Source organism: Plectropomus leopardus, chromosome 8, assembly GCF_026936395.1.
Source record: "Plectropomus leopardus strain MGB_pleo_1.0 chromosome 8, ASM2693639v1, whole genome shotgun sequence".
NCBI lineage: Eukaryota > Metazoa > Chordata > Actinopteri > Perciformes > Serranidae > Plectropomus > Plectropomus leopardus.
Genome location: NC_142183.1, coordinates 24,469,565 through 24,482,826, shown reverse-complemented (window position 1 = coordinate 24,482,826; position 13,262 = coordinate 24,469,565). Strand labels below are relative to the sequence as shown.

The following is a 13,262-nucleotide window of genomic DNA, read 5'->3' as shown; positions in this document are numbered from 1 at the left end:
TTTTTTCCTCTCTTGGTCTGCAGATGACAAGGCTGTGCATCACAGCCATCATCCAGCAGGAGACAGACACGGTCAGGCTAGTCTGCTCAGTCTCAGCTGGTCAAACCTCCACTCTGCCCCTTCCCCAGTGACCACTTTTTGTTTGTCAGACCATGTCCACACTCACAAAAAATGGATCTCTCCATTTTGGTATTTTGTCCACAGAATGCCAACGTTTTTCATTTCTGAATATAAAGCTTTTCAAAAATGCACTCCAGATTGGATACATTTAAAACACATGTAATTATATTTTGCACAGAAACAAACCAGTGCTACTTTAGTTGGATAGACCTGCCAACAGATTTCTTTGTGTCAGTTAAATAACTCATTTAATGAAATTTGACATTATTCAAGCAGTTGGTAATTCTTTAAAGGTCTAATTTAACAAACCAAATAATAAGGTGCTATACTATTTTGACAGAGTGCCACAAGAATACATAACAATGCAAACCCAGTCAATATTGCACTTTAATGATGAACCCCCCCCCCCAAAAAAAAACAAAAAACAAAAAAAAACCAGTTTGCGCTCATTGAGCCTGTAGACTATCTTTGGGGCCCTTGGAGATCTGGGGCCCTGATGCAGTTGACACTTTGGTGTCAGGAATGCGCATGGCTTTATGTTGCACCAGCAATGCACAGTTTATGATTAAAAAAAATATATGAATTGTAAAATATTGTTTTTGTTTTTCACTGTTTGTAAAAGTCTCTATTGGACACACGAAGGCGCCATTTCCATGCGCACTGAAGGAGAGGCACTCTGATTTAATACAGATCAGTAAGAAACCTGGCAAGGTATTAATGGCTGCCGTTGTAAATCACACGATTAAGATGAGGACAGGTATCCTTGGCATCGCTCTCCACAACTCCACAGTCAATCGGATCTTCGTGTTGTTATGATTTCATGAGACTGGTCCTGAGAAAAGGCTCAGGACCCAAAGATCGCAGACTATTTATAGTCTGGAAAACAGTTTACAACAGCTAATTTTTAACAAGAGCATCGAGGCCGCCTGCCGACAGAATTAAACAGAAACATTGTCCTCGCTAATGCCCTAAAAAGAATACAGGATTCTCCGTTTCCCCGTGTGAGCCTCGCATCCTAAGCATTTCCATTACGCACTCCCGTGCGCTCACATGCCTTCTGGACGAGCCCTCCTGTCAGAATGGAGCAGCGCGCAGGGAGAGCCCTGGTGAGGACCACACTGAGGACGGCACTGAAACACGAGCTCCTGGCATCTTTATCACCTTTTTGAAATTAACTTCTTAGATTTCCCCGCATGCACTGAATCTATTAATAATCGTATCATCATGCTATGGTTCGCGTCTTCCTCCCACTACTCCACAGGCGGAGCAGGAGTGTCAAAAAGTTGAAGACTCCCTCCAGTAAAGTCCTTTTAAATGTTGGGGTTTGTAGATATATATATTTTTTGAACATTGGAGCATTCCCACCATGGCCGCTGCACCCTGAGGGGAGATGGATTTAGAGGTGAAGGATGAGAACGGGTCGAGCTGTTTGTCCCGGAATGACAGCGACCGCAGGCTGAGCGCCTCCTCCGCCGGAGTGTCCACTGCGCTGGCCAGCGTGCTGATCTTCACCATCGTGGTGGACATCCTGGGCAATGTCCTCGTCATCTTGTCCGTGTACAGGAACAAGAAGCTCCGGAATGCAGGTGAGATAAAGGGACAACGAAGTATTGATTTTGGGACAGACCCAAATAAACTGATGGAAACAGCAGTTTTAATGGTCAAGATATGTGAAATGTGTCCAAGTAACAAGCAGACACAAGAAATTCATTTGATCAATATTAATAAGAAAGAAGTTGTTTTACTGTTTATTTCAAAATTGATTTAAGAACCGATTATTTAATAATTTCCTTTTCGAAGCCGAAAGCAAAAATGTCCGTCTTCCTACAGTTTGTAGGATGCTCTCCTTCCCTCGCTCCATTCATAACTATAATTATGTAATATAGTGTAGCGTGTGACCTCTGCGCTTGACAATCAGGCTGCTATCTAAAGCGAGCCTCCAGTCCCACTGTGATGGAGTTTCCACAGCTTTGGCTGTCTGCCTTCATATTTCTTTATAAATAATAACAACCTTTCCTCCCCCATCTGGCTCTATTCTTGGTTCTCCATCCCAGATAAATCACGTTATATCAGGACCTGTGGTGTCCCGTGAGCAGCCAAGGTGAGAGATGCTTTTGTATAGCTTCAATGCCCTTTTATGCAGGTTTAATGTTGAATACAACCTCATATTTTGTTGTGTTGACATTTGGAAGTGTCTAGGCAGCAGTGTGAAGGTGAAGATATTTATAATGGTCACTTTAATGACATTTTTCTTTCCTGGCAAATATGCCATCATCATTCAGCTGGCTCCTTTACTTTGTAAACTGTAGCAGTCTCAAATGGCCTCTTAGTCCATTCATGTTGTCTCTTACTAATTTGGAAATTAGTCCATAAATTATTATTTTTTTTATATCTTGTTGCATGAACTAATAGACTGTATGAATGTTATTTATTAAAAGTGGAGAGGGGTCAGAAAAGTGGGATGGTACTGTAATTTGTCTGTTGGCAAAAGGAAGGAAGTAGCATGCATGGGGCATGACACCTCAATATTTAGATATGTGCATTTGTCCCCACCAATGAAAAAGATGAAGGAAGCAGAGAACCTTCATTCTGACAAAATTAAAGCTATTTACACTACCATTTATGCAGAAGAGGCACAAATTGATGCATAACCCCCCCCAGGAAGCAGGAAATGTAGTGTTTGATGTTGAAAATGTTCAGGCAGAGGACCTCCAAACCCCTCCGTCACCCCAATCCTGAAATGAAAACTCTTGTATAGCTGTCTCAAATTGGCCTCTAAGCCAGTTCATGTGATTTCCAGTTAATTTAGAAACAGCCATGACTGTTTTTATAATTTGGTGTGCAGGAACTAAGGGATGGTATGAAAATTATTATTAGGATTATATGTGCTCTCCTATGCCGTAATAAAACCTATGCCCTAGCAAATAGTCAAAAAGTGAGCTTTTATGTGCGAAACCGTCTGCAAAAGACAACAGCTCTGTGACTATCAGGGTTTTATTTTTTTCCATCATAATTAATTAGCAGCTAATGTGAAGTAGTCCCTAAGCCAATATACCAGCTTTTAAGAAACACAGAATACACTTGGATCTGTTTTATTGATTGTTGAACCCATCCTTACAAAAAACATTTTCTTTTTCAAGTAAAAATGTTGTTTTAAACCTCTACTAGGTTCATTAGTGGCAAGAAGAAATAACGATAACAATCGTTGAATTTACAAGCAATGAAATGCACCATTGCTCAGATCAGTATACTGTGATGTTTTGCTGCTTCAGTCTTAATTGTCCTGGAACGACCAGTAGCTTTTATTGGCTACTGTAGGGAAATGTTAGCGAACAATAAATACTATCTGAGTCAAGTCAGTAAATGTATGATTCGTTTTTAATTGTGCTCTGTCACAGATAAACCTTCCAACAATTTTAGCAAAAGTCAAAATAAAAAAGAAAATGCAGCAAACACACCATTGTGCAAAGTTCCATAGTCTCTAGGGTGTTGTTATTTTCTCCGTCCCAGCTGAGAGTCAAAAACAAATTGATAATTATGGTGAGGAGCGCCTTGCTTTTTATTAAAAAGTAAAATTTAATGTTCAGCCTACAGTCCCTAAACAAATGCACTTATCACAAATCTTGGGTTGCAAAGTGTGAGTGTTGGTGTCCATTTCCTGAAATAAAAATCCCAGATAACATCTTTATACCCTGAGCCTGTTTTTTGTCTGGCATGGAAAAACTAAAGTGGTGAATAAAGAATCAAAGAAACAGTCACAGGACAGTCACATAACATAAGCAGCAATAAACATAATATACTAAAGCGCTACAGGCTTTATGAAATAAGAAGCAGTCATAAAAAAATATATATATTTTTTCTCCAGCCACAAGAATTAGAGAAGAACACCTTTTACTTAATCATCTCTTGGTTGTGTTTTCCAAAAAAGAGCAGAACACTGAGATGTGTCTTTCGGAGGCTGAAAACAAAACAGTACCAGAGTACCAAAACCTGTATAACTGATGTTATACTGCTTTAAACTTAAGGGTTCAGGAGATCAATCACTGTGCATCGTTATCTCCAGCAGTTCTACGGTTAAAAGTAAAGTCAGGAAAGCCTACCGCTGAGGTGAAAGACTAAACTCAGTGATCACAACATAATGCTAATGAGTACATGCGAATCAGGCAGCGGGATTAGGTCAGCGACTGTTTGGAATAATGAGCTTTTAATTACAATTTCAAATACATTATATAACACATCCAATGTGTTCCTGTGCATACCAGCCAAAAGCGGTTTGTTCAGGAGTTTAGGAGCCCGAAAAATAATTTGATTATCCGGTTTGCAAAATTGCCACAGTCGACTGGTCCCAAACAAGAGGGTAGGAGTAAATGGCCTGTTCAAAAGTCTTCTCCATGCTGGTGGAGTATGGACACTGCGCTGATTACTGGCCACATGTCACTTTTCTCTCACTCTAATCGGACTGACTGACAGCTCCAGTTGCACGAGAGTTCTCACCACTGTTGTGGCGCCTTTTTGGTCTGTGTGTATAAGTACAAATCTGAAACTCCAGCAGAGCAATTTTTGTCCAAAGTATGTCCTTAAGTGACTGAAACAGTTACTAGCTGATCATCAAGCTGCTCTCTATTCTTAATGAGCTATTTATAGGTTTGGCTCACGTTGTATGAATGTTTAATTGTACAGAGTTTCCAAAAAGACACAGCTGAAGAACAGCAAACGGCTGTAGATCTGTCCGCTGTAAAAATAAAAATCAGTTTTCAGTGATAAATGGCTCTTTTGTGCAGGTGCGGGATAATACAATAACACTTTGGGCCTGTGAAATGACTCACGTGTGAGGTAAAATGTATGATTTACAGTGAAGCTCAGATATATATTTTTGTGGAATCCAGCATGTCAAGCTGGAAACATCCCATCCCCTCTCTCCATTACACACTATTCAGCCTGCTGGTTCAACTCCACACACACACACTGCAGCAGGACCTTTCCGCTCTGCTTCACTTCAACAACACGCGCTGTGCCTCCATATCCCTCCGCTATCCACCACTCCAAAAAACACATGCATGTGCACACATTTGATAGATGCTGGTACATCTTCTGATATATTTGTCCCAAATATCATGTGTTTGAGGACAGCTGGTACCATATGTTTATTTTTTTAAGGTTCTCTCAAGTGCGCAAATGTAACAGGATCTTTCCAGTGAATCTTCAAAGGGTAAAGCATGGCACTATAGGACTGCCAATGGGGTGTTAACACTAGAGTTTCCCACTGGGGGTTAACCATACTAAAAATACACTCAGAAAATGCACTCATGAGAAAGGGAGGGAGAGGGACAGAGCAAGGAAACGATGAGCAGATGGAGGATATAACGAAAGAATGAGCTTGACTGTGCTTGTGCACAGCTTGCACCTCTATGTCAGGAGTTGTGGGGGGTGTAAGGATGGGAGATTGAATTTTGTTAAATCATGCACCACATCCCCTTAGTCAGTCAATCTACAGTCATGAATAAAACCTAAAACCCAGAGTGTGCAGAGGGGGGTTAATTGAGTCAGTGGACTTAGTGAGTCAAACCAGAAGCCAATTTAAATTGACAGCACAGATCCACAGGGAATATCACTTAGCACACTACATTAAACATGTCGTCTTTTCCTGACAACAAAATAGTAGATGACATTTAGTTTTCTAATGTGGTCAGCATGTGGGTAGGATATTATCAGATTAGGATTATTTGAAACTACACCAAGATAAGGTAAATGCACTGCTATGTTTACATCACAATCTCTTCTTCTCATGGTGGTTTTGTTTTAAATTTGCATAATCGCACTCATGTTTCTGGAATTGCACCTAACGAGTGAAAAGCTTGTTGGAACCAGACGCTGCTTGTGTCCCGATGGTCTGATATCTCTTAGGGCCAGTGAGCCTTATTTTCTCCGACACAAGAGATCTGATTGGTAGATGGCCTTTGATGATGACTATGTTGTTTTTGGCTGGGCTCGTGGCAGGGCTGCATCACCAAAAGGCAGCTTGTGTCAGTTTAATGTGAAACTTCTTCGAAAAAATTCTCTGGCCCCTTGAACACGAGTTCATGAAGTAGTCACTGCTTATTCATCAGCACTTAATGCCCTTGCCGAAAGGTTATTGTTGCTTATTTATGATAACATGACTGACTAAGTCGAATGTAATCTAATTTTGGATATGCACTTGTAGTAATACGCCTCGCTGATGTTGAGCCAAGCGATGCCAAACCTCCTACACATTTCTATGAATTTATCTGTCTTTCAAAGGTGTATAAATATAGCTGGGTGAATCAAAGTGTAGTATATCACATTTCCTGTATGAGAGGTGAGAGTGATGGGATGCAGACGGTGGGTTTGACAGAGAGAAACACAAGCCCTTGAGATTCACATGTGCACACAGCCGTGCAAGTTGTCAGGCTGAAAATCCGGCATTCTTTTGTTTTGTCTTTTGGTTTGTTTATCTCTTGCACCTACACCTTCATTATGTACCTATTCTGGCTCCAGCATAACTCCTTTTTTATTTCCCCTCATTGTTTTTATTCCTTATTCAGAGCTATTCAGCTGGAATGAAGCAATGTGCCATAAATAAGTCGCATACCGAGCCTATTTTAATACAGGTTTATATGCTGAGTGGGAGGCAGTTTTTGTTTAATATATTTTTGAATATGCTGCAGCCTGGTGAGTGCTGGATGATTCTGGTGACAAATATCTTGTTCCTCTCATGCAGAGCTTTCCTGCTGTAGCATTTCTGATTTATGTTTCATGTGCCACAAAATGTCATATGTGACAGACAAAAAGAGGGAGATACACTGGGGGAATTCATGGGGTGGTCGCTCAACTCTCAGGAGGGAGAGGCTTTAAAGCATGAATCAGTTGATTTGATGCAACATTTCACTTGGTCGACAGTTTTGCGAGAGCGTGCTGTAAGATCAGATAATTACAGAGCCAATGGTGTCAGAGAAGTTAAAGGCTTGCTGTCCCCGATGGCCTGCAACCAATCAGCATTCGGGTTAAACTCACACTTGTTGATAATAATAGCTCCCAAAGATGTCAGTGGGCAAGACTTTATTCTGGTATTCAGGTGTGAGAATATTGTTGTTGGTCATCTGTTTTACACTTTAACAATTGTCGTTCTGAGAGCTGTGAGTTTGGGTGTGATGACAATCAGGCCGGCCAAGTTGGTTAATTAAACAGCGAGAGGTGATGGTTCGTCCAGTGTTTTAATAATGGGTGCCAACAAAACAAAGATAGTCATCTGGCGGCTTTGCAGCAATCCTCTCAGCGGTGTTTTAGCACTTACCTCATCCTCTTGACGATAAGGGGGAGAGAGGGTTCAGCCAGACAGAGCTATAAGGCTGCAGCGTGCCCCTGTCCAGCCAGCGCACATGATAACACTGAGCCGCATGATGTCAGCGAGGAATAAAACCTCTGCACAATGACAAATGTACACAGCGAGCACTGTGAGCGTCACAAATACAATCTGACAGATTTGCCCACTGAGCTGACTCGAGGATGAAGAACAAATGCTTTTATTTTTATCTCGGCAGGCTTGAGAGATGGCTCGTGCTGTTTTAGTAACTTGGAAATTGACTGTGTTTGAATACCTGTGCCAGGTCTGTGGTGAAAAATGAGCCCTGACACCTGATTATCTTCTAAAAATAAAACAAAAAATGAAAAAAGTCCCCATCTCAAAGGTCCCATATTGTAAAAAGTCAGATTTCTATGTATTTATCATATAATGCAAGAATAGGTGCTGAATAAATAATGTGAAAGTATCAAAATGCGCAGTCTGCAGAGAACTGCAGTTTTTACTTAGAAATCTTTAAACCAGTGTCTTTTAACAAGCTGTCAGGATTTCTGTGAAATGCTGATGTCACAAATATACTATCGTTTTGAACTTGAAGTAAAAACATTTTAAGGGGCCGTACACATGCCACGTCTTTAACTACCTGGAAAACACAAAGTCAGTTGCTGGGTGACATTCTTGTGTCTACTTTGGGCCAACTTTCATGAGTGAGGAGGCAGGTTGTGTCTGAGGTTGCTGTGCGACCACAACCATCACTGTATCATAGCCCTCTTAGCAGAAATCCTGAGTGCAGAACTGATCTTCTTCCAGGTGCTTCCTAAGTGTGTAGTTTGCCTAAAATATAGTCTGTAGAAGAGATGTAAAACTCAGGTTATCCCTGCATTAAAATGATCCACTTCTCCATATTTACAGACTGATATTTACAGATAGCTGCTGGCTGTGATTGGTTGTCCCTTTCTCATGACATGCAGTGTGTGTTCCAAATGTTAAACTTTATTTATCTCAGGGTGTAACTATTGCGCACTGAAAAGGCACTTGTGATTGCGTGCACATTGCATCGATGTCAGTGACTGCGTCTGTGTCAGCGTGGCTTATGAGCATGCCTGCCACATATCTCCATTATAAAAGAAATAAGCACACAGAAAACATGGCATGTATGGGTCCTTTTGTATTTCCTGTTGGAATGTTTTGCAGTGTGTGTAAATTACATTGACAGGAGGCAAACAGTGTCCTGAGCTGTTAGCTTGCAATTCCATTCCAGTGAAACCTTTTATAAAGATGTAAAGTGAAGCTACATTGTATTTACAGTCATTCCCCCAGCTGCAATGATGGAACAGAGATGTTGAGAATGCAGATGTGGAAAACTCGGAAACACTGAGCAATCAGAGCAGAGTGGGCTCTATGGGGAGGGGCCTTATAGGTACTAAAATGGAACGTTTCAGACAAGGGACACATTTAAATTTGTAAAAATATTCAAGTAGAAACCAAAAATACAAGCACAAGTATACAAGTAATATATCTGAAAATGAGCATAATATGGGACCTTTAAGGTAGAAATAAAATGGCATGATTACAATGTTTTCTCTAATTACCACATTTGATGAATCAAGTTCGAGCCATTAAATTAAAATTAGTCATATTGGAGTTGTGTTATCCCTGGAGTGCAGGACTCTTAACAGGCCCTTGAACGCAGATGATTGATGGCCAACATGTGTTTTATATCCAGTCCCTTCATATCTGCCAATCAGCACTGTTGTTTCAGCTGTTGTCTGAGTGAGTGAGAGCCTTGCGCCTTCACATTTCAACTTCAGAAGGTTGTTTATGTTGTATCAACCCTGGAATCACCCCAATGTGCGACAGCAAATGTTGTTAAAACAGGGCACAATATATGTAATCCTTTACAGATTATATAGATCTTTACAGAAAGCATAAATATTTATATTCTAACCAATGATGTAATGGTGCATGAGAAACTGCCTTAATAATGACAAGCAGACTGTAATCATATTTATGGCTTTTTTTTTTTCCAAGTTAATGCTACTCGTTACTACATGGAGTACTAATTTTATAATAAAGAGTTTTATCTCCAAAAGCTGGGTCTGTATCTCACCTGCACAATCTGCTTCTATTTTGTTAACATTTTGCTGTTTTTACTGTGCAAATAAATAGATACAAAAAAATACTAAATACTAAACCGTATTTAATGCTGGGTTTATTTGAGCAATATGTCCACTTTGTCACAAATCTTGACTCCTGAAATGTGAAGCTCTTGGGGTGCCTGGTGGGTCAGTGGATAGAGTGGGTGCCCCATGTATAGAGGCTATGTCCTCGCTACAGCGGCTGCAGGTTCGATTTCAGCCTCGGCCCTTTACTGCATGTCACCACCTTTCTCTCTTCCACTTTCTCTCTTGTGCTGTCCTATCAATTAAAGGCGAAAATGCCCCAAAAAAGTACAAAATAGACCCTTTATTGCACAATTTCTGCTCAAAAGTTATGGGAAGTTAATGCATCCTCTGCGAAACGCCAATTCAATTGCATTGTGGCCCCACTGCACTGTATGTTCTTCTTATCTATCATGTTATCTGACACATTGCAATTTGATTTATTGTTTTATTTTCCTCCACCCAGAACAGCTGCACTATAATAATATCAGACGTCATTTTCTATTATTCATGTCTTCTGAGGAGATCCAGTGTCACACCACCATCAGCCTAGACCTCAGGAGTACCGGAACTTGTTTGGATTTAAAATCACTTATGTTCTGGCTTTTATATGTTTAAACTCTGTATTTGACTGTCTGTTGCCGGGAGCAAAGAAGCTTTTAAACATCCTGATTTGAGCATTTTATCGGAATAGACTGACTAAATGAAACATTGCCAGCACAACTACTCTGTTGTTTCTCTCACTAAATATATTTGTTGGTTGTGTGTTGGTAAAAAAAAAAAGATCATTATTAAGTTTAGAAACAAGTCTGAGAGTCTACAGCTATGCTCACAGCTCTGTGAGGCTGTGTCTCGGGAGGTAGAGCAGGTCTTCTACTAACTGGAAGATTGGCAGTCCGATCCTCAGCTCCTCCAGTCCATTTGTTGAAGTGTCCTTGGGCAAGATACTGAACTCTAAATTGTTCCCAATGCTGGTGGTTCAGTGGATAATGTGTGTGAATGTTTAGGTGAGCAGATGGCACCTTGTAGTTTCACCCACCAGTGTGTGAAAGTGTGTGTAATTGGGTGAATGTGGCTCTGCAGTGCAACACTTGGTAAAACTCATATGAAGTTATTATAGTTGACATTGTTACAAATATGGATGTCTCTGCAAAGAGGCTGCACATTCTGAAACATGATGCTTCACAGACAGACACACCTTCATCCCAGCACCACAGAAGATCTCAACAATCACCACAGTCTCAACATGGACACCCACGCTTAGTGTCAGTAATTCAGTGTTGAACTAAATGTCTTTTGTGTTTTTGCAGAACAGTATGCTGGCACAGTAAAGTTAACCTATAACCTTTTAAACTGTCAAAACGTTATCCCCTTAGACATTTGTGTAAAAATCCTTTCATAGTTACCGTATGAATTTATGGGTTATAGTTTGTGAGGTCACAGTGACCTTTGAGCCTCGATCACCAAAATCAAATTTGTTTATCCTTGTGCCTCGTTGGATGTCGGATGGAGACAAACACAAGGTCACAGTGACCTTGATCTTTATCCTTTGACCACCAAATTCTAATCAGTTCATTCTTGAGTCTAAGTGAACATATTAACCAAATTTGAAAAAGATTCCCTCAAGGTGTTCTTGAGGTATTGCTTTCACAAGAATGAGACAAACCAGGTCAGAGTGACCTTGTCCTTTGACTTTTGACTATCAAAATCTAATCATTTCATCACTGAGTCCAAGTCGACGCTTGCGCTGAATTTAAGGAGGTTCTCTCACAGCCCTTTTGAGATATTGCATTCACAAAAATTGGATGGACCAGGTCAGAGTGCCCTTGTCCTTTGACTTATGACAACAGAAACCTAATGATTTCATACCTGAGTCCAAGTTGATGTTAATACCAAATTTGAAAAAAAAATCATTCAAGTCATTCTTAAAGTATCCTGTTCACAAGAACAGGACATATGTACATACATTCGTAGGGACAACCCTAAAGCATTATGCCATCATCCCCAGCTATCACAGATGTGGAGGCATAAAAACTGCTACTGTGAGAAAAAAAGAGGTTGCAACACTGAGAGAGCTGTGATGATAAAGCATGTGCCTCGATCCACATTGGTGCAGTGGAGAGTACATGATAAAAACCTCATCAATATGAGCCGCAGAGGGCTCAGTGAAGCTGCTCATTTATGATGGTAAATCACAGTCGTACCGCCACTGACCCAGTTTATTTTAACCCGGAGCAGGAAGTGATAAAGGAGTTCTGTATGCTTTAACCATACACCAGTTTTGGTCATTTTTTCTTCTGTTTTTCCAGGCAACATCTTCGTAGTAAGTTTGTCTGTAGCAGACTTGGTGGTGGCCTTGTACCCTTACCCCCTGGTCCTGACAGCCATCTTCTACGATGACTGGACTATGGGTGACCTGCACTGTCAGGCCAGCGGCTTCATCATGGGCCTAAGCGTCATTGGCTCCATCTTTAACATCACAGCCATCGCCATCAACCGGTACTGCTACATCTGCCACAGTCTCCACTACGACCGCCTGTACAGCCTGAGGAACACCTGCTTCTACCTGGGCCTCACCTGGCTGCTCACCGCTATTGCCACAGTGCCCAACTTCTTTGTTGGCTCGCTGCAGTATGACCCTCGCATCTACTCCTGCACCTTCGCCCAGACAGTCAGCTCATACTACACCATCTCTGTGGTGATTATTCACTTTCTGATCCCACTGCTGGTGGTGTCCTACTGCTACATGAGGATATGGGTGCTTGTAATACAAGTGAAACATCGGGTTAAACCAGAGCAAAGGACCAAACTGAAACCAAGTGATGTGAGGAACTTTCTTACTATGTTTATGGTGTTTGTGTTGTTTGCAGTGTGCTGGGCTCCGCTGAACCTCATAGGCCTGGCTGTGGCTATAAACCCTGTGAAAGTTGCGCCCAACATACCTGAGTGGCTCTTTGTCACAAGCTACTTCATGGCATATTTCAACAGCTGCCTCAACGCCGTCATATATGGACTACTAAACCAAAACTTTCGCAAAGAGTACAAGACGATCCTTCTCGCTCTTTGCATCCCACGTTTGCTCCTCATGGAGACCTCCAGGTGTGCCACAGAGGGACTGAAGAGTAAGCCCTCGCCGGCTGCAACAAACAACAATGTAGCAGAGTTAAATGTATAAACTTGTTGTTTTATTGGGAAATTTGGATTTCTCCGGAGTTTGTGGATGTGTGCCATGATTCACCCAGTGCCTTTTCACAAGATGTGTTTCTTTTTCCAGTCGTAAAGATGTAATCATGTTTGAAGAGGATGCTGCTGCCATCGTATTTCTGTCAGCCATGTCAGACTCTGTTTCCTCATGTTGAGAGGGAAACAATCCATTGTATCTTGGGTACATACCTTTTGTGACCCTCTAGCCTACCTGGTAAACAAGCAAGAAAAAAAGTCTGAGTAAGTACTCACCAAAAAACATTTGGACAGTGGAGTATAATCTACAGTAAATCAACACATACTGTATAGTTTATTGTTTGGATGTGAGACTTCACTTTTCAAGCCACATCCCAACGAGTGTACATCATGTGCATGAGAATGACTCACAGCCTATTTGCACAGATTGATTTTGTCAACAACCTCATGAAAAGAGAATAAATGTATTTTTTATTCCCAAA

The 13,262-nt window shown here is 41.0% G+C and overlaps 1 protein-coding gene across 1 annotated transcript; it reads left to right on the top strand.

The window, feature by feature from the left end:
- The first annotated feature begins 569 nt into the window (after positions 1–569).
- Positions 570–13,262, top strand: mtnr1c (melatonin receptor 1C). Its single transcript, XM_088081233.1, has 2 exons — positions 570–1,706; positions 11,910–13,262. The coding sequence occupies exons 1-2, from the start codon at positions 1,511–1,513 to the stop codon at positions 12,773–12,775; spliced, it is 1,062 nt and encodes a 353-aa protein (XP_087937359.1). The 5' UTR covers positions 570–1,510; the 3' UTR covers positions 12,776–13,262.

Excerpts from the sequence above, each read along its gene's own strand:
- mtnr1c (XM_088081233.1), top strand. The coding sequence starts at position 1,511 with ATGGATTTAGAGGTGAAGGATGAGAACGGGTCGAGCTGTTTGTCCCGG. Across the intron at positions 1,707-11,909 it reads CAAGAAGCTCCGGAATGCAG|GCAACATCTTCGTAGTAAGT; the intron begins GTGAGATAAAGG and ends CTGTTTTTCCAG.